At 36.3% G+C, this 22,041-nt stretch overlaps 2 protein-coding genes across 15 annotated transcripts in view; one reads left to right on the forward strand and one right to left on the reverse strand.

The window, feature by feature from the left end:
• Positions 1-10,944, forward strand: part of LOC134536278 (synaptosomal-associated protein 25) — a 110,213-nt gene extending 99,269 nt beyond the window's left edge. For 9 of the 14 annotated variants that reach the window (XM_063376015.1, XM_063376002.1, XM_063376004.1 and 6 more), the window contains 3 exons: positions 425-553; positions 3,539-3,683; positions 8,083-10,944. In XM_063376015.1, the coding sequence (XP_063232085.1) occupies positions 425-553; positions 3,539-3,683; positions 8,083-8,145 (337 nt within the window). In that variant the 3' untranslated portion in view covers positions 8,146-10,944. The remainder of the gene's footprint in view (positions 1-424; positions 554-3,538; positions 3,684-8,082) is intronic. The other 5 variants (XM_063376010.1, XM_063376008.1, XM_063376016.1 and 2 more) reach the window with 1 other exon arrangement.
• A 1,215-nt stretch (positions 10,945-12,159) lies between these two features.
• LOC134536364 (adenylate kinase 7-like) overlaps positions 12,160-22,041 on the reverse strand; it is a 30,699-nt gene continuing 20,817 nt past the window's right edge. The window contains exons 14-19 of the mRNA XM_063376118.1: positions 21,053-21,288; positions 19,276-19,402; positions 15,427-15,578; positions 14,047-14,186; positions 13,813-13,971; positions 12,160-12,392 (exon numbers count right to left, since the gene is read on the reverse strand). Of these exons, the coding sequence (XP_063232188.1) occupies positions 12,300-12,392; positions 13,813-13,971; positions 14,047-14,186; positions 15,427-15,578; positions 19,276-19,402; positions 21,053-21,288 (907 nt within the window). The 3' untranslated portion in view covers positions 12,160-12,299. The remainder of the gene's footprint in view (positions 12,393-13,812; positions 13,972-14,046; positions 14,187-15,426; positions 15,579-19,275; positions 19,403-21,052; positions 21,289-22,041) is intronic.

The following is a 22,041-nucleotide window of genomic DNA, read 5'->3' on the forward strand; positions in this document are numbered from 1 at the left end:
CAAGAGATCTGGGCCCAATTCATTTAGTTCATATGTCAATAAGAACACAAGAAAATGCATTAAAGTTTATTTTGGCACTGGAAAAAAATGTCACCCTGGACTTTGTGAAGAATAGATATAAAAAAAACATCGAATACTGTTGAAGAGTAAATTTGTAATCGTTAAAGTTGGTAGCAGAAGGAAACTGTAAGTGTGTTGACTTCACTGTTTTATTACAGTAGTCTATGCAGCCTTCCAGTAGCCATGATGTAGGGAGGATCGTGTTGTAATGTAGTCGTGAAATAAATGTCCTCGAAGGAACATGTTGGTATGCTTTCTCCGTAAAATCAGGCTCGGCAAATGCGGTAAGATGTTTTATAAATGGTAGACAGATGTGTTGTGTTAGTTGCGGGGGTCGAGACGGGGCGGAGTGCGTGGTGCGCAGGTCGGCGTCCTTCAAGGAGGACGAGGGCACCTGGAAGGGCAACGACGACGGCAAGGTGGTCAACAACCAGCCCCAGCGGGTCATGGACGAGCGGAACGGCCTGGTCACCCAGAGCGGCTACATCGCCAAGTGAGTGGTTGCCTGCATGAGCCACGATAACTCACTTTAAACCTTGGCAAACAAAGGGAAATCAACAATTCTTAGTTACAAAATGGTACTGTTAATGTTGCCATACTATGTAGTATCTTGACGTCTCAAAACTGTTTTGTAGTTTAACCATGAAAGGCATAGCCAGTTAGTTACCTACTCAAATATTTCAAAATATTTTCATGTTTTTTATCAATAAGTATTTTTAAAAACTTAAGTCCATCAGTACCTAAGTCAAATAAAAATATAGACTTAAAATCAAATTTTTTTAATAATTATATAAAAAAAAATATTTAAATTGACTTTTTTTTAATAAGGTTACAATTGCCTAGTAGCTATTTAAAATAAATTCGCTGGGGGCAGTTTCAGTATTCTTGCTTGGTTATGCAATTTGTGTGCTGTTAATTATATGTATCCCGAATTTTACTGACATTAATTAAACTTGCATACCGGCAGTATTGGTTACCTAGTGTTAAGGAAAATCCAAACGGTTTAAACTGTATTTTATTTTTATAGTCAATTCTACACCTTATGACTGTTGAATTGTGTTTTTTTTTATAATAAAGTGTATTGTGATATCTGTTGGGTTGCCAAATACACAGATGAGACCAGGGAAACTGGGAAACACACTGGAAGAGTAGCTGATTTAAGACTAAACGTCCATTGTAGTATCGTTATGTACCGAGCCCAGTTTCTCCCAACTCACTATGCGTAACTGCATTGCTCCCTTGTTGTCTCTCCTCCATCCTCTGTTCATGAAGATAGTGTTATTAGTCAACAAATATCACGCTTCAGTATTTCTTGTTACGTCACCAAAACAGTGTCATTTTGACTGATGTGATGCCATTTTACAATAAAATAATTTGCAATAAGCATTAATAGAACAGAACTACTTGGAACAATCAAAATAAATTGGCAAGTGTTTTGTTTCTTTGAAGTTTGTACCAACGTAAGTAGTGTAAAAATGTCTCGTAAAAAATATCACAAAATTTAACAAAATATAATATTTTTTTTCCTCAATCCATTTAGTTCATTTAATTTGTACTAACATCATGCTAAAACAAATTGGACTACATCCGTTGAATTTGATAATAAACAGATGAAATTTTTGTGATTTCAGTTTCGATCAAATCAGATACTTTTCATCATTTTAGTAGGATTTTTCAGTGCTTTATGGTGTCAATTTGCATTTTGCATTGACATGTGTTTCATTTTCTCAGTATTTTGGTTTTACTGCTGATCACCACCCTTTAACTTTCTACTTTTTTTCCATTTTCATTTATAGCCATCATCTTCGTTAGTACTCTCTCACATTCTGTTAAGGTGGCTATACTGTTTCAACCATATAATTTCAGTCATTTGTTGCACTCATGTTGGCTGGCTTGGTTTGGTTGACGAGTAGCAGCTGCCAACTCTCGTCAAGTTTCACTTTTGAAGAATTCCCTCGCCAGTTCCAGGTCTGGGTCCACATCACTCAACCTGCCATGAAGATCCCTTGCAACAAAATTAGGTTCTAAAAAGAATAGAAAAAATTAATTTATTTGCAACTATTATTATTAATTCACTTTTACTTTATGACGTTACTTTGACACTTATACATTTTTCAAACACAAAAATACTCTATTTTTTTTTAATGTTCTGGGTAGATTTTTCAAAGATATGTTTATTACAAATTATTATATTGTTTATGTGAATCATGTATCAGTCAGTGACACTGTTTTGGTGAAATAGATATATGTTTGTTTCATATTTGTTCAATAATATGCTATTTTTTTATGAATAACAGAATATGTAAAAAAAAAAAATGAAAACATTGACATCTACTGTTAAAAACAATCATTACAACCCAGACCTCCCAGCTAGTTCAAAATTGGTGTGGATTCCAAATACAAAAAACACTTCAAGAATTAGTTTGTTTCGAAAATACCGATTTCCCTTCTTACACTTTCCAATCCTGATGATATATCTGTGCTAGAGTTGCCATGCTCGGAGGGAACTACTGTTTCTCTTTTGCACTTTTGGGCACACCTGCCACTCATTCTCTCTCTAACACTGATGTACTTTTACATCACGTTGCATCATGCTTTCAAACAAAGGATAACAACAAACCAAGTAAAGAAAAAATATCAGTACACTTGAAAAAAAAAGCCAAATAGATAATATATTTTAGTGGCTTTTAAAATTAAGCAAATTGACATGAACTAATGAAAAATAAGAAGAAAACAACAAATTGTTAACATATGACTTCCTCTGAAACATTCACTGAGCCATTATTTACATTGAAACAGAAAACCTAACCAAGTACTGAAAATGATCAAAAAACATTATAAAATTATTTGTGCCAATGGTTTTTATGTTGAGGGCTTTCAATGCTACACAATACTTAAAATAAATCTGTAAAATCTTTTCTGTAGGTATTGTCAATTGACCGTTGGGAGGAAATGACTGATTATAATTCAAGAGGGTGACAGGAGATGTAATAGTTGCAGCATAGAACCGACGTCAACTTCAGTACTTATCTGAAGTCACGTTCTGTGGCTTGTCTAACCACGAAACAAGACATCATCTCTGTTACAAGATGTTTCTAGTGCAGTAGTATCTCGCTTAACCAAGCTACGACTAACCAAGGTTTGGTATTAGCATAGCCAACCTACAGCGCCATTAACAACAAAGACTGTTAAAACAGTTCTAGGGCCTAGAAAATGACTAACTGTTGGCAAAAGCAAGATAATTTATCTCGGATAAGCCATTAATGGAATGATGGGAAAGAATTTACACATTGGAAAAATATAACCCCAAAAAATAACCAAGATTTTGTTATTATGTCAGTGTTATCAGAGACGTTGGTTATCTGAGGTTGCAGTGGTCCACATCAACTCTACTGTCTCCCGGAGATACGCGATGGTGGATGGATGTTGTACCGACGTGTGGGATCCAACATGGATCCAACATGCTCCGTGCTTGCAGGATCACCAACGATGCCCGGGAGGACGAGATGGAAGACAACATGGGCCAAGTGAACACCATGGTGGGCAACTTGCGCAACATGGCCATCGACATGGGCTCGGAGCTGGAAAATCAGAATCGCCAGATCGACAGAATCAATCGCAAGGTGAGTGGGTTCGCAGCTCTTGTTACTTGCTGCGAACATTGCCGTGTGCGTGAGAGATGGCCGTGCACTGTGCTGCATTCCCCTCCCCCTCTGCTTCTGGACGCTTGTTTCTTCAACGTCCTGTGAATGAGTAGTCACTATGTTGTGTTTTAGCTTGATGCGGTGTACCTTTTAGTTCAGTGTAAGACTTTGTTGAACACCAAACAGACGTCAGATGTCACACACACATTATTGAAACCCTCCTTTTTTCCATGTGCCCACTTCACTTCCACAACTTGTAGTATGTTAGAGGACCTCCTGATATTTGTGTATCTATTTCATTGAACTCAAAACATTTTTCATAAACATAGGTTAAGGAATTATAAATTTTCAAAAGAATTGTTTTAAAATTTTACCAGTTGAAACATTATTTTGTAATATAATTTAAACATACTCAGACTTTTCATCTAAGGGAGTCCACTTATATTGACTTTATGCTGTGAATAATTTTCTCTAGAATCATCACAATATTACTTGCACATTAACAGATAAAGCTACTTTTCTAAGAGTTTTAAACTCATTCTCGGACATAGGATAATCTAGATGATTCTTAAAATGAAAATGAAAATTCTTTGGCTTAATCTATATATATAATATTGTGTTTTGTCATGATTTATTCTTAACAGAATGTTATTAAAGTTCATTAAGGCTTACATTTGAAAATGCTTCCTGGAGTTACAACTGAGGTCAATAAACTATGGTAAATTTCTCAATACCCTTTACAATTTAAAATCAAATTACACATGTATGTATATCTCATCTCAAGAAAATCAAGAAAATTGTGAGTAAACATTTAACTTACTAGTTGAGAGAATCAGTATATGGTCCATGGTTAATTGAAAATGGCTGAGATGATTTGGTGGCTATAATAGAGTTTCCCACGTGCTTTTTTCACTTTTGTTAAGATACGAACACGTAGAACAAAAGTTCTTTAGATCTGTCACACTTTCACTAAGCTGTGAACTTGTGGAACAACTTCCCATGCTTTTACTAGTAAATGGGCTAGCTATGCCAGAGTTATATGAACTAAAAACAATCCCATCATTGGCAAACCGGGTTGATAAGAAGTGTAATTTTATATGTATGTAAAATATTCAATTTAAGTTATATGCTTTTGCAAATATTTCCATTTAGAACCTAATTCAGATTATAGATTATGTTTATTCCAGCTTTATTTTGCAGATAAGCGATAAAAAAAATACTTTGAGCTTTATTCTTTTTTCCCCCTATTTTTAAAATGTTTGCCTTGTAACAGGTAATATTTATTAGGTTTTTAAAATTAAGTGTAATATTTTCTGTGAATTAGTACATAGTAATATAACATTTTTACATTAAAAATTTAAAGAATGGTTAAAAAAAAATTTTGATTGTTATAAAACATAATTACACATACAATACTACACTGCATTTCTTCTTTAGGCTTGGAAACTTTTTTTCCCCTTTTGTTATATGTTGGTACATGTCGTTTCCTACATTTACGCCAAGCTTTTAAGTGTTATGGGTGTTTTGTGTGTTGTTAAGATGTATTTTGGCCGGAGAGTGTTCAAGCCGTCAAACCACAGACGCTCGTGTTGTGATTTAGTGCATTAAAAATGTGTTTGTGTTTTAATAACCGGCATCCTCACTTCTCATCTGTCTTCCCTTGCGAGCATGGGGGATTCTACCAAGTTGTAGTTGATGTGATGTTTATACTGTTGGCAGTTGCACGATTGTGTTACCATCTATTTATGGAAATTGTCATATTTTCTTCTGTATTTTATTTACATCTGTTAATTTTCACTAAGTACACAGCTGCTGTGTTAAAACTTAAATTTTGAAATTTTTTAATGAACTCTTCAGAAGTTTTGTATTAAGTTGTGCACAAAACTGGTAAACAGGAGTAATCAAAATTTTGGATGCTGTAGAGAATACCAATTGAATGAGTTTATCTGACAGCAATAACTGGTCTGAAACTCTGTGCATCACCGTTTATGGCACGCGTGAAGTTTTCGGACCAGTAAACTAGGCAGTGATACAGTGAAAGTGAGTATTCACAAAATAAATACGATTATCGAATTTACCCGTGTATGGGTCGCAGATTTTATATAGATTTTTTTGTTTAGTAAAATGTACTGCATCCCATGTGTGAATTTTCCATTTTGGGTTAAAAAATAATCAACATTGCACTGTTGTTGACTGTGCTTAAATAACTAGCCTGTTTGGTTTTAATAAATATGTCAGGAGTAAATATAAATTATTTAATTAAAATAGTTCAGCAGTGTGTAAGCATTATGAACTGCGCTGTTAAGCTACGTCTGTCGCCTGTCGTGTGGCTACCCAGCCGGCTGTCTGCTCCCGGGCAGTCGCTCGGCAAGAGGGGGAATCTAAAAATAAACAGCCAGAGAGAGAGAGAGAGAGAGATAGCTATAAAGAGGGAAAGGATTGCACGCGTGTGTTTGTGTGGGGGGGTGTAATTGTGTGTGGGGGGGGGTGTTTGTGTGTGTGGGGGATGTTTGTGTGTGGGGGGGATGTTTGTGTATGTGGGGGGTGTTTGTGTGTGTGGGGGGGTGTTTGTGTGTGGGGGTGTTTGTGTGTGGGGGTGTTTGTGTGTGTGGGGGTGTTTGTGTGTGTGGGGGTGTTTGTGTGTGTGTGGGTGTTTGTGTGTGTGGGGGGGTGTTTGTGTGTGTGGGTGTGTTTGTGTGTGTGGGGGGGTGTTTGTGTGGCCATTTAATTTTCGTGAACTGGCCAGTAATCAAACATCACGTTCTTACCTCGACAGGTTTATTTGTGATGCAACTTTGTTAAAACTAATGATGGGATTTTCGATACTTCGATACCTTCAATACTTGACGGTATCGCAAAGTATCGAGTATCGAAACTGTAAGTTCGATACATTTTTTCGATACCAGAATGCTTGTTCATTTGTATTGAATTAAGTTTTGAGTCGGCATCGTACAAAATACAACTACAGTAGTACCTCGATGATACGTTCCCGTTTCATACATTTTCCCGTGTCATACGCCGATTAATTTTGGTCCCGCCGAAAGTACTATATTTACAATGGTTTACTTTCCCGGGACATACGCTTATAAAATAATTAATTTCCCGTTTTATAAGTTTTTACAAAGCGGAAAAGTCCTAAAATTCACAAATTTTTTTGTTATATTCCTCCTGATAAACTAAGTTTCAATGCTTTTATTTTGAAAAAGTTCATTGTTTACCTTTGCAAACGTAAGAAAGTAACTTTATCGCACCATAGTTATGGATAGTATCAGGAAGACTGTGCACTTCGCTAGTAGCATCTATGGCCAGCACCAAGCGAGACTAGTGGCGCAAACTAGCAATGATTATGAAAATGGTGCACGCGCTTTACCAAGGCACGGAACTCATATTTTGTGCATTCATTAATCTTTGAACTGAATATACCCGTTTGTTATTGTTTTCTTATGATCGGATTGTTTTGTTTTTTATGTTTCTCATGTTAATATTTTATTTAAAATTGTTCTGTTGCATTAAGTTGTTTGTAAAATGAAACAAACAAGAAAAAATTTCTGATTTTCCTTTTATTTACATTTGTTCGCAGTAAAAAAAAGTGTACTGGAAAATAAAGGGCTAACTCTCTTGAAGATAGTTTATATTTCGCTTCTATTTTTTATACTCAAGTATTTAAAGTTGTTTGCAGTTTGTATTTTTGTAATAAAGAGGGAATTTATATAGTTTAAAAGTAAAACTAATTTATGTTATTTTTTATAATTGTTACTTAATGGGAAAATATTTTTCCCTGGAGTATCGAAAGTATCGAACTGAAAAAAAATTACAGAATAGAGTATCGAAAGTGTGGTATCGTCCCACCTCTAGTTAAAACATTTTGTTTGCATGAGATTTCCTACAATTTTTACTACAACATTTCATGACCAAACTGATGAAAACAGCGTGCTTGTTATTTTTCAAGAACGGCAATCTTTTCTCTTTTGGGGAAGGCGACGAGTAAAAAAATTATAATAGGAAGAGGAAGGGAAACACTTTTCCTTTGTATTTTTTGTTAGATAGTGCCTAGGTTAGTGGGAAGGGGGAAGGGTCATAAAGGTTATGGCGCGACTCATTCGAGGGAAACTCTTACCGTGAAAAGAGTTAAGATTTTTGCCCAAATTTTTGGATGCGACCCATACGAAGGGACGACTCATTTGCGAGTAAATACGGTAGTTTGTGCATTAAATTCGCATGGAATACAGCAGTTGTGGTGTCTTCCCTGAACGTTTTGTTTTGGCAGCATTTACTTGCCTGGAGAGAGCCGGGGGCACAGTAAATGTTGGCACGACTGTTGCATGCCGTGTTGTACCGCTGTGGGTGCGTGTGCACTGACGGATGCGTGGCCTTGCAGGGCGAGTCCAACGAGACAAGGATAGCAGTGGCCAACCAGCGAGCCCATGACCTGCTCAAGTAATCGACGAGTCTGCGCGTCGCCACCTACTGAAGTGCTTATCTTTATATCATAAAAGTATCTATAATATAGAACATGTCGTACCATCAATTATTATCGCAGTTGTAAAGAAAAAAAATATTGAGCAGTTTATTTTAAAAAGTTATTGCTTAATTCTGTCGTGGGACGTAAGGCCACTTCAGAGATTTTTTTTGTATAGAGATGTGTCGTGGTTACAACTGTTAATATTTTCACCTTTATGACATTTCAAGCAATAACATTTTGTTTATTTTGCATGAAAATAGTCGGGATCAAACATTTCAGTGCAAATATTTGTTATTTGTGTGTAAGTATTTTTATGACTTTGGTCAAAAACTTTAGGAAGAATATTTGTTACTTGTATCGCATGTGAAAATGTTGTGGAAGTGGCTTTATTTAATTTTCAAGCCATTTCCTAACTTTTATTCTGCCTATCAAAATGTTATGAAAGTTATTTTTTGTGCCTGTTGTGAATCTCTTGGAACAGCTGTCTTACTGTTGTGTTTATTACCGGTGCTGCGTAGGAGTTCTCGAACGAAACTCTGCTTAAGGATGCCAACAGAAGAATCAGTAAGCTGTACAAGCTGTAGAAGCACCAGCAAGGATCTAAATCACTACTAACATCTAACTTTGCTGAAGGTAAAATACAAGCAGTTTGTTGTTTCCATTCGTTAGGTTCACTACTCTCCCTTCGGCAGCCGAGGCTTGCACGTACACCTTTGTTCTCCCACCACGCCCAAACGTACTTATGTGTGTCAACTTACCGGTAGTGTGGAAGGCTCTCTTCAAGGAGCAGTTGTTACTTCTGTCCTCGACTCTTTACTGTCCATAAAACTCCAAGCTTTGGTGTCTCCCCGCATTGAACTCCTGTGTGGACGTAGCGAGTAGGTAAACTGTTCAACTATCCAGACCATGTGGACCTTGAGCGGTTCTGTGTACATAATGTAAATAGCAAATTGAAAATAACTTGGATTTGAAGTCCTTATTTCGTGTTAAATTTGTGAGATTGAACTTTGTCTCTTTTGTAATGGAAATATAGTGGTGTAGAATTGGAATTTGCAGTTTCCTTTGTTTAGAAATCAAAATGAAACTATTTTGTTTCTAGACTTATGTATTAGTTATTTTAAGGAAGAAAATATTTATATTTAGGCTTTTGTAGGCATTAATAGTTTACTGGCATAAGAGCAAATTTTTTTCTATTTTAAGAAACACATTTTGCTTATTTAAGGATAACTCCATATCATAACAGTGCAAGTAATGGTAGGTGCAAAAGTTAATAGCTTTGTTCTAACTTAATAATTAAAACAGCTATGACTGTCAATTGTCTTCACATCAAGTTATTTGTAGGACTGCAGCAATGACATCTTGTTAAATTATTTTAATGCATGACAATTACAATAGTTTAATATAAGGGATAGTGCTTGATGTGTGTAGTTCTGAAATATGGACTGCTCTGAAACATTTGTAGATGTTACAAAGCCCCCAAGAAATGTGTACATTGTGTTCTTATGCCATACATTTATTTAAAAGTTCTAGAATAGTTTACAAGTTCTAATCGGATTAGATGCAGGCATTGTTGCATCATCTGTTTTGTTAGCTGTTTAAATGAAGGCATTGCAGACTACATTACATTACATTACATTACATAACACTAGGGTGGTAATCCTATAAATGGCTGTGTCGCAGAAAAAGAAATACGTAGTAGATAATGAAGTTTAATAAGTTATTGTTTTTTATAAGTAACATTTTCTGTCATGTTTTTCTGTTTTGTGTTAATGTATGTAGTGAATAACGAATAATGTTCTCAGGTTGTGTGTACTTATTACTTATTCTCAACTTGAGTCTGATGGTGTGTACTTAAAACCCTATTGGTGCAACTGTTACATTTCTGTTCTTGCGACTAATAATACTTGTACTGGCATTACTATTAAGTTGCAACACGTAAAATAGATTTTACTCAGCATATTTACTGTTTTTGTCTCAAATATTTACACAAGTTTATCTTGCTGCAATAATCTGTCATTGTGATACCCTACCTATAGTTCTGTCCCATAATTTAGCATAATACTTAATTCACTAGTCTTTAAAGTACTGTAATGTTTAAATTTGTATTTTTGTGTAGCCAGTTTGGGTCATTTAAAACAGTGATGAAATTACAGTATATTTTCTTAACATTTTAAATTACTGGAACTTAAAGAAAACCCTAGAAATTACAGGTCTCAAATTACAGCGGATTGTGATTCTGGGAGGTAGAAATTAGTGAATGTTATTTTGACTGTAAATTATTGTCTCATGTAAAATTTTTCGCATTTGTGTGTACAAAGTATTGTACTCTGTTTCTAGGTTGGGTTTTCAGGTTGGCTGTTGCGACGAGCAAATGTATGAATGTTTTATATTCTCAATGTGTACTTCAACTCTGCTACGGAGGAGATACCTGGTGCCACACACACACTGGGTTGCGTTTGATTCGGCAGGGGTGTCAACTCTAGCAGGACATTGGTTGACGCGTCAATCAAATACACTGGACGAGCATCAGTTAGTCTTATATCATGAGCATTTATCTACTATAAAGTTTAAGTGGTGAGAGTAGATTGCAATATTTTTTTATAAAAACTGATTGTGAGTTGCAGTACAAGTGGATTCAGCGAAGGCTCAAAGAATTTTGGCTTGGTTCCTCCTCCTTAGCCGAGTAGATTTCATTCAAGTGTAACTCGACTTCATGTCTCCATAGCGTTAGAGCACGTGCCCTCTGTACTTACTGAGGTGAATATATGATCTATAAAACTATGATTTTTATTTACATTTACTTTTTCAGCTTTCAAACAAAGCTCCTCCTATTAAGAGTCTAAACATACACCTAATGAATAGCACTGCACAGTTTTCCCTGAAGTAATTGCTTGCTGTGTCATCTTTAGACATAATACATATTGATGAAAATTGGACTCCACTACTTCAGGTTTCAAATATGTTGACTTTGACTATACAGCTCTACATGTTAAATTTGGTATCAGTCTTGACACTGCCATGAAAATTTGGCATTGATATTTATTTCACCTACATATTATGTAATTTAATTAAGTATTGAAACAAAGTTTTAAAATTTGACAACCAGTTAACACTAAACAGACTTAAAGTTCTAGTCTGCACGTTTTGTCAAATGTTCGAATTGTGGGTGTCTTGTGTAGAACAAAATATTGCCCTCAGCGTGTCAATCCTAATTCTAAATTAATACATACTGACTCACTGACATGCAGTTGCTTAGCCCAAACACACATCTAGTGTTCAGTAATACTTTCCTTATCCAAGCATGCCCCAGCCAGTCCTAAATCCATACATCTCTACACAGAATCTCTTCATTGGTCTCACTAATCCTTCTCTAGATCAAAGAATCCTGGACTTGCTAGCACGAGCTCTTGGCCTGGGATCACACACCAAGAAAAATAAGGTAAACATTAATGTAAAAGAAGAAAAATTGGGTAAATATACCTGACTGTCCATAAGTGTGTTAAAATAATTTCTTAAGAGCATGCATCAGCTGGTGTTCAAATTTCTGATAGTCATCCAGGATTCGGAATACCACACCAATGCTTTTGACCTGAACATTTCTGTTTAAGCATTAAAGGGGTTAGTGTTAAATGTTTTTATTATGAAACATTGGGAAAATATTTCATATTTGCTTTAAGAGAGCTCTGAAAATTAAATTTATCATTTTCTAACATTTTTAGAGAGAAGCACTCCACTCAAACCACAACTGGGTTTCAATATTCCATACTTATTTGTCTGCACATTGAAAAATAAAATGGGCACAGGATAACCTCAAAACGGCAAAATATAATGCTGAATATTTTAACACAGTGTAAAATAATGTTTTGTTAGTTGCTTCCGCTGTTTCTATTTTGAAGTAGGCGTACTTGTTATTCACACACACATGCATGCACGCGCACACACAATCATATACTCACTGAAATATCAATAACATGCTTTTAGTTTTAACTTCCACACAATACAATATTTTATTCCCATTACATTTGTGTTCCACACATATTTTTACTGAGTTATTTCAGATGCAATGGTTAAAAGAGTAAATTATTTATTTTATCACATTTTACTTTCTGGAATGTTCTTGCTACTGATGCTGTCTATTGTCCTGAATATTTCTGCATTACACTTGCCTTCATATATTCCGTTTGGAACATCTTGCCATCTGGGTTATTCGTGAAGAGATAAACAGCCTGTGGCACAAATACAGTATATGTAATGCGTAATTATGTTAAATCACAGACTGGAGACACATTACTCTTCTGAAAATCCATGGCATGAGAGTGTGGGGAGGAACAGCCATTAAGGGGCCCGCCTCGTCAGGGGTGTATGTGTGTTAGTGAGGCGGGATGATAAGCGCGACGCTCGCCGGTGCTTCTAGCGCTGTGTCGCCTCTGGACTGGCGCGCAGTCTTCTCGTCACATGAGCGGTGACCGTAACATTATATGACGGAGAAATGAAGATAAAGATGTAATACAAGTCCCTTAAGTACTTTCAAGAATCTGTACTGGTTGTTTTACGCCTAAAAATTACTCTGAAAACATGCGTTTTAGCCATTTTAACTCTTCTAGAAATACAGTTTAAAAACATGATCCAAAATTAAAAGTACTTTTCGGGCCTCAGCGAACTCTTAAATGCTTTTCGTAAACATACCCCACTAGGATATCTTGAGTAGTTTTGAAATCTCGTTTTTCCTGAAGCTCTGCGCACCATCTGTGTGACCAGGTAGGCGGAGCCCTTAACTGTGAAACTACATCCCTGGTTGCTCTACCAAGCGTTCCACTCCGACTGCTGTAACAATACGTGGTCTGTGGTGAATGCTGCTACCTAAAATGGTTCTCATCATTGATACGATACCTTAACTATTCATGTCTGTAATCACCAGTTATTTCCATGGGTGTGGAAATAATTCCAAGTCAATGATACAAGTTTACAAAAGTAGGGATTCTGTTCGGACGCACAACTGTTGGTTTAACATAAAATTGTTTATGCTTTTGGTGTATTGGATTGAAATGTGAGACATTGACTGCAGTAGAGTTGCTTGGGCCGTCCTTCACTGAGTGTGCCGCATTGACTTTGGGTTCCTGAAACTGTCTTGCTCTCTCTCTGCCCGACATCCCTTTCCAAAATTTCTAGATGTCAATTGAATACGTGATTGAACAATATGATGCATGCAATTACCATTTTACTCAACCTACAAATTTTTTTTTGTGCTTCCTCAAACAACCAAATTTGCATATTCGGCTCTACTTTTGATACAAATTGCTTGTCTACCTAACTCACTTATTACTGCAGAAAATCATGGTTCATTTAACCAGATGCATTGATGTGCCAAACTGGTATTTTTTTACCCGTCATCCCCCCCCTTTTTTATTTAAGCAAATGTATTCATATTCTTGATTATAAATATGCTAAATGGTTAAAATTATTTAAATTTGTCTTTTCTGTCATATCGAAAAAATCTCGGAATAGTTGGCGAACATTCACATGAAGGAACGTTGCAGTCTGTACAACGTACGAGAGCCAACTGACATACCAAAACACTGGCACACGAGTCATCCTGAAAGTGCTACCCCAAAAACTGACACGTGAAGGCACAACATCTGTGCTCACCAGGAAGTCGACGGGATCGGACGGGCGGGTGCGAGCCACCTCGATAAGGCCCTTCGTCAGCACCGGGAACACGTTCTTCACCAGGAACTCCCGCATGGGGATGCCCCGCACTGCTAGCACGGTGGCCTCTTCCTCTTTGAGAGCGTTCAGCAGCGTTGCCTGCGGAGACAAACACTCGCTGACTCACTGCTCACATTGCGCACGGACGTGCTAGCCAGGTGCCGGACAGTTTACCCATTCCTCCATTTTCGCCATCTCCTCCTCTTGGATTTTCTTTTGGATTCTTTCTTCCTCTTGTTCTTTTTCCAGCTGCTCTGCTTTCCGCTTCTCTTCTGTCTCCTGCTCCGTTTGTGCTCTCTCTTCAGCCGATGGTCCTGTACAAAAATTAAGTTTTTGTCTTGCGTACAAACTTGACTTTCCTGATGAGAATGAACATCATGCAATAAATAAAGTTAAGACAAGTTAAGTATTTGCATGAAAAACATTGGCTATGAGAAAACTCGAGGTCGAGGAAATTGACCTCCCAACTTCCACACATGTCGTGGCATAAGTACAGTTGCACACTTGTCTGCGTGGGATAATAATAAATGAGCAAATATTGAAATAAAAACTATCTTGAACTAATCAGGTACTGTCATTTACGGTAGTAAGGTATTTACTCACAGAGGGATCACCCCTATAATTTGGGGTATAAAAAAATTTTTCACGGGAAGGGTTGCCCTCTAATATAGGTTGCAAGATTATCTGTCTTTAGTAGAATTCCATAGACACACAAGTGAAAGTCTATTTTATCTCTCAGCTTATGGGTGCGTAAGAAATTAAGGACTGGTTTTAACCCTCTCATTTCTGTGCTACTTTACTACTATAGGAGGGATTGAGGTAGCGTTCTTGCAAGGGGAGGGGGGGGGGGGGACTTTACAACCCCTACTGCTAACGAAAAGACAAACGAGAAAGCTACTGTTTTTTACACCCATGTATCCATCCCCTTCTCATATATATACACACACATACATATATACACATATATGTACACATTATATAAATACATACATATACATATACACACACACACACACACACACACACACATATACACACACACACATGTGTGTGTATGTATATATATATATATATATATATATATGTATATATATATATATATATATATATATATATATATATATATATATATATATACACACACACACGTGTATATATATAATGTGTATATATTAGGGATGGGCCGGTCGAATTCTCGAATCCCACCGAATCTCTAGTATTCAAAGATTCTAAATTTGAGGGCAAAGAGATATATATATATATATATATATATATATATATATCTATATCTATATATATATATATATATATATATTTATATATAGATATATATATATATATTGACAGTTCCTTCTAATAGTAGAACAACAAAAATGTTAACAGTCAATGTAGTTACAGGTAAAAAGATACACATCTCAGTGGTGCATGCACAAAATTAATGTAAACATAAACTATAACATGCAACACCTGACAAGACAAGTGTACAACCGTCTGAAAGGCACTGAATATGGTTTTGATTGTCTGTTAAGACTACTGTTACCTCGCGGTGCGTACCATAATTACGAGGTTTGCCGATTTTGGCAATGATGTCTTGAAAGGTGGCCTCCAAGAATTCGCTCTGGTCTTTTTCAATATTGTAAATCATGCAGTGGATTTCAGCTTCATCAAAGAAATTCATTACCGTTAGTTCTTCTGTATTGTTCTGCCTGTGAAAAAAATCCCATATGATCATGCACTATGACCAAATACAGGGAAACATTTTTGCAGAATTTTTTTTTTTCTTTTTCTTTAAAGTAGATTTTAAATTTGTAACTCCTCATATAAATATTTTTTGCTAATGCACCACTTCTCATTATAATATTATAATGCCATTAGGTGAGGCCACTTGCATGCCAACATTTTGAAATCACTATCCAGGTTAGATTTCAGGAAGATTTTCATCGAGGAAACCTGTGGTGGCCAATGAAGACCAGTGTGTGTTATTTGCATACGTCTTCCATCTCCACAATAGGTGCTCTATCCTGGACTGAAGTGGTGTTTCCACACAATTATCAGGTATACATAGTGGAGTATAGGGTTAATACCTACAAGAAGAGAGTAACTCAGAAATATAAGTTGAAACATAAACATTCCAGTTGTACAGACTGAAATAAAAGTTTTAATGTTATTTTTCAATAATTAAATATGACTAATGTTATTTCAGCACTTAGCACCACTAATTTATAGATGGAATGTAAAAGTTAGTTGTATTATTATTACTACCTGTTTGTTCATGCACCTTTTTTTCATTGCCAATGCTACTGGTCGGTAAATACTTCCAACACACATTTGCTTTAGGATTAATTTTTTATTACCTTGAATACATAAATGTTCCTATAAATTTTTTTTAATTAGTTGAGTAAAATATGTATCTGTGGTGTCTAATATAATAGAGTTCACTTTATATACAACCAGAACATGTTTATAAAAAAAATAGTTTTGACCAAAAAAAATGGTTGTCTGTAAAGTCGGTTTACGGACGATAGTTTAACGTGACAACGTCATAACAAAACATTGATGAAATGATTGATCCAGAAGAAACGGAAATATCATATTCGGCCTGAGACTGAGCCGTAATAGGTTTTTGCAACCAAACCATTTAGGCATTAAAAATATTATATTCTTTGAGGAAGAATTTTTTTTTTAATTTTTCTATCTTTTGTATAATAAAATCTACCTCTGCATACTTTTATGAATAAAATTTAATCATTTTTATTGAATTATCACTATTTTGTATGGATACAAAGGAGTGAAATGAAATCTACAATTCAATTAATAAATTTACTTTTATTTGCATTCATTAATTATATTTATTACTTTTGAAATTTTGCGTGCGCTGTATTTATTTTTACAAGTACAAAAAAAAAGAATTCGCAGCTGCCGGGATTTGAACTGATAACCTTTGGTTTGGAAGTCAGCCATTCTAACGCGCAGCCACAAGGCCACATTGAAAACAAATTTTTCTGATGACATTAATTAAGAATATTTCACGCACAATATTTGTTTGAATTTCTTTGAACTAGCATATTCTCTGTTGGACTCGAAATATTTACATGCTCGTGGGCTCATAACTATAATACGGTGTGTGATTTAGTTGATTAAATAATAACTCGTGACAAATAATTACCAATGTCAAACTAAAGCGTAAAAAGTATCATACCAGCAATAAATATTTAGTTACACAGCTAAAACAATACTCATACAACACTTTAAATATACTGATTTACACTAGTAATTAAAATAATAGGTACTTGTAAGAACGCCATTTCCTTGCGAATATACTCCCGCGGCGCGGTGCACAACAATAACCTCGAACCCCGGCCGAGTTCTCTGTACCGTCCGCAACATACCAGAGATATGCCACGCATGCGTAAACATCCGAAGTGGGACATCCGTAGTGGGACAATTTTTCGTACGTGCAGCCAGCGTTCATAGATTTATTAGACGTGTTCACGTCAAAAAAATAGGGTAGAAAAAAAAAAGAAACCCTGGGTTGAAAATTAAAATATAAATCTTGTCTCTGCCATCTAAATTCAAATTCATTAATTAAAAGCTAGAGGGAAAAACCCATGCAGTAACATAATTGTGTTCTATGCATGAGTAATTACGAATATCCTGTTAGTCCCTAAAGAATGGATAGCACCAAACATGAAAATAAAAATTTTAAAGCTTGAGTCAATAGAAGTGAAGGCCCAAATCTAGTGATTATAAATTTTTAGGGCCACTTAATTTCAAGAACCACAAAGTACCACAAAATAAGGCTAACCTTATTTAATTTTATGCTAAACACAAAATTAAATCAAAAAAACTAATTGCAAAATAGTTATGAAATTAGCTCATATTTACACTTAACTTAAGTTATCACTCGTTTTAGTTATTTACAACTGCCACTTACCCAATAGACAATATTGCAAACACATTTACAAAAAAATTTCCACTCAATTCTGGAAATTTTATTTGCATTAGGGTTTGTACATTTCAAAGTACAAGTTGCATTGGCTACAGCATCGTAGATAAATGCAGCAAGTAAGTCTTCACAGTGTAATCATAGTGGTAGGTCAACCACTGCTATTGAATTAAACATATTTTTAACTATGTGTCCACATTTTGCCCATAGCTAAACAGGTTCTTTTTTTTTTGTTGATGTAGTCCATAGTCAAACCCAATTTAATTTTTTTTTGTTACTGGTACGTGATATATGCATTTAATAGTCTAACATCTGTACATATTTTTGATTGTGGACAATAATCTTTCCACTACTTTATCAGAACAAAAATTATATATCTATGATTATTTGGTGTATAGTTCAAATGCTGAATAAAGTACCTACTTGCTTACTATTGTGCCTGTGGATATTATTTACACCACTGTTAATAGTTTAATGAGTTTTGACTGCTGAATAAAGTGCTTGTGTACGATTGTGCCTGTGGATATTCGTGTGTGTTTGAAAAAGGTTGCTACCAAGTAGTCTGGCCGTCTCTCTTCTGGCTCTTATCGCTGTCCATAAATACTGGATGTTTTTCAAACATTCATCCAAATCAACACAACCAGAAGAAATAATAAATGTTGTAAGTTACATGTGTCGAATAGCCCCAGGCTATTCATCCAATATGGCTGAGCAAAGACAGCATGAACAAAAATTATTAAAAAAAATAATAATTCCTTCTTTAATACTGCATGTACTCCAGATCATGCAACTTGTGTCCAATAACGCCTGGGAAACCCAGTTCTCCACTGACATTCAGTACATTTACATTTTCATTTTGAAAAAGTGTTGGGGTGGGGAGGGAACACAGTACACTCCCGATTATCCGCGAAATTAAGTGGCAGGGCCACCGCGGATAATCCGCAAAAAGAGCCAAAAATGGGAAACATAAAAAGGAAACATTAATTTCAACTTAAAAATCTAAAAATTTATGTACAGTAAAAGTTACAATTAATAGTAAAAAATTTTGAATGATGCTAAAATGTTAGTATTTTACTGAATACTTAACATACAATACATTTCAGTAACTTAAACATAAAAGTGCTCGGTACTAACTACGCAACAAGGATACGTACAGTACTGTATGTACTCGGAGACTTCATTAGACACTAAAAAAGCAACCATACGACTAGAAACAAAGCGCGACAAAGACAAAAATAGCAACGCATGCCAGCCTACTGAGTGAGTTCCGAGACGGCCTGTGGCGTTTTACTGTATACTGCACGCAATACACTCGTCAGTAGAATTCAAATTTGCTCACTTGTAATAAAATACAGATTTACATACCTATGTGCTGTATTTTTTCGTAGCATGCGCGGATAATAGGGAGTTTACTGCACTACATTGCATTTCTGGGCCATCTCGGTGTTTGTAATTACCGGAACTCGGAGAGCTTGACGACCATCTTCTCCTCTGCGTACGGTGACGCCTGCAGCTGTTTCTCCGGCATGTCTACCACTCGCTCCCACAGGAAGTCGTCGCTTGCTTCCAGGCTCACTGCGTACTCTGCGCACACGTTTCACCATCACACGTGTTTCGTACCCGTTCCAGTCAGACCAACGAGGAGGAGACACGACATTTGGGTTGGAGATTTTGACATCTTTTTGTGAGAGTAAAGTGCTTCCCGATGGCAATCTAACCTGTCGAGGAGATAACCCAGCACTCAGTTGTTCTCGAGAAATGGCCAATCAAAAATAAAGTATAACTTCACCCATGTGTTGCACTCGAAACAGCTCAGGCTGCATGGCCCAGCAGTTAGTGTGCCTGACTGCCATGCTAGCAACTCGGGTTAGATATCACGTTGGATTTTTTTTTCCCCATCAATAACATACAAATTCATGTTTATTTACTGACATTACTAGAAATAAAAAATAATTTACCGAAGTACGGGCCATCAGTAATGTAATTTCATTCATTGTAATTATTTTCTTGTACGTTGTGTAAAATGGATATTATCAAAGTTCTCAGAGCGTCAAATGGGTACACCTTAGGTGCCTACTTTCCCCCACCCTTCACAAAGACACTTTTGTCCCAACGGAAGCCTCCGTGTTTTCAAGGACTAACTGGAGAACATTAGTAGCCATATGCGAATTTTCAGAATACCTATGCTAGTAAAAACAGTAAAAACTAACTTTCAACTGCTTGTTCCACGAGTGAATTTTTATTGTGAGGAAAAAAACAACTTAATATAGAACAAAACACTGAGCCTTCTTCAACCAGTACAGCAACTAAGTATCGAAAGTGGGATCGAACTCAAGAGGCCATGGGGCCACACTGCCTTAGCGTTTGAGAGAATAACAATACTGGTATGTAAGTTGTGCCTTGTTTTCCAAACTGCTATTTCTCGAAAAAAAATTGAGAGTTGGGTTTTCTCCAATACAGTTGGATTGCTATTGGGAAGTATTTTACTCTCGTAAAGGGACATCAAAATTGACGACCCAAAGTTAGCGTCCTCCCCTTGCAAATGTGCCTGCCTGAAATTAAAAAAAAGGAATTTAATATAATATACCAACATTGAGGAATGAGATGAATTATGGATATCAAATAAAATAAGAGAGTGATAAGGATCAATATTGAAGATGGAAGGACTGTGAAAGTAGATCCTGAGAAGGGCAGAAATCAGTAACAGGCCTAAGGGAGGAGTAATCACCCCTTTCCCTTTCCATAATCCTTAGAACTACGTATAACAAAACCGGGAGTGATAACTACAAACAACATACTCCAGTCTACACGTGAGCTATGAAGTAGGTTTTTTTTTTTTTTTTTTTACATGATAACGTCTTATAAACCGATGAACGCCCAGCTGCACGCACAAAAAATTGTCACGTTCCACCTGAGCCGAGCGTGCAAGAACCGGCCAACCACCGTGCGAGAAAATCATCTATAATATCAAACAGGTTAAGGCGGGGCTTCTTAACTGCAATTGTTCTTGATTTATATTTTAAACAAATTAATTAAATTAAATTTGCAAAAAACTGTATGCAATTTTTCATCAATGTTTTCTTATGACGTTATCACGTAAAATTATCGTCCGTAAACCTGACTTTACAGAAAACCCCCTTTATTTTTTGTAAAATTCTATTTTAAATTGCTATAGCTAGTAGTTCAGTTGACTTATTGTTACGTGATGTTGCTACTATCCTGACTGAGGTGCACCTGGCATGAGCGTCCTGCTGAAGGGCACTGCAGTCTCCTCCTCCTCCTCCCCCTCCTGGTCCTCCGGGGGGGCGAACAGCTCCCGCGCCTGCTCCGTCGTCCACGGGACGCCGTCCAGGACGTAGCCCTGGTTCTGGCACGGGTGGGACGCCAGGCGCTCCCTCAGGAACCTTGCGCGCGGCGGGACACAACCTGCATTCCCGGCTTCCACGGGCACGCACCCGCTGGCTCCTTTACCCATTCACTCACTCAACTCTAACAGACGGCCGATGATTAGTCAGTTTGAACTGCCGTCGCCGTGTGAAAATAACTATTTTGATGACTAAATAATTTTAAGTTTTCGAATCAAATTCCTCCATAAAAATTTTTAACGTTATTAAATATATTGCAGATTTTATGTTCAATAAGTTTAAATAATTTAACGGAAAATCAGTTAGCGTAGTGTGTCTCATCTTGAATTTTCATCAGTGAGCTAAGCATAATGACATATCATTAAAAAAGTAAATTAAATGTTAAGTAACAGCTTTGAACTTTAGATAATTGTAAAAGGTAGCAAAACAATCAAAGCATTTACAAATGCACAAAAAATGCAGGCATTTTTTCTGTGTGCTAGTTCACGTACAATACCAGCGGCTGAGTTTGTGATGTGGAGGTGTTGGAAGCCAGTGGCACACTACGTGTCGATTTGCATATTCTTGCTGGCAGAACTAGTGACCAGACGACCAAGATGTAGTCCTGTTTGACATATTGGAGCAAGTGCAGATGCATGCTGAGTTCTTATGTCAGGTTATCAATCCTTTCTTTAACAAATATCCAGTCTTACTCATTTAAGTCCAAAACTGCATAGGAACTTAAGTAGAGTAGAACAGAATTACCCAATTTTAATAAATCAAACAATTTAGATTATGTAAACCATTTAGCATGTGAACTAGTCAGGGTTACATACAAGTAGAAGTGATACTGTACTACATGTGCGTTTGTGTGAAGTG

This window comes from Bacillus rossius, chromosome 10, assembly GCF_032445375.1.
Source record: "Bacillus rossius redtenbacheri isolate Brsri chromosome 10, Brsri_v3, whole genome shotgun sequence".
Taxonomy (NCBI): Eukaryota; Metazoa; Arthropoda; class Insecta; order Phasmatodea; family Bacillidae; genus Bacillus; species Bacillus rossius.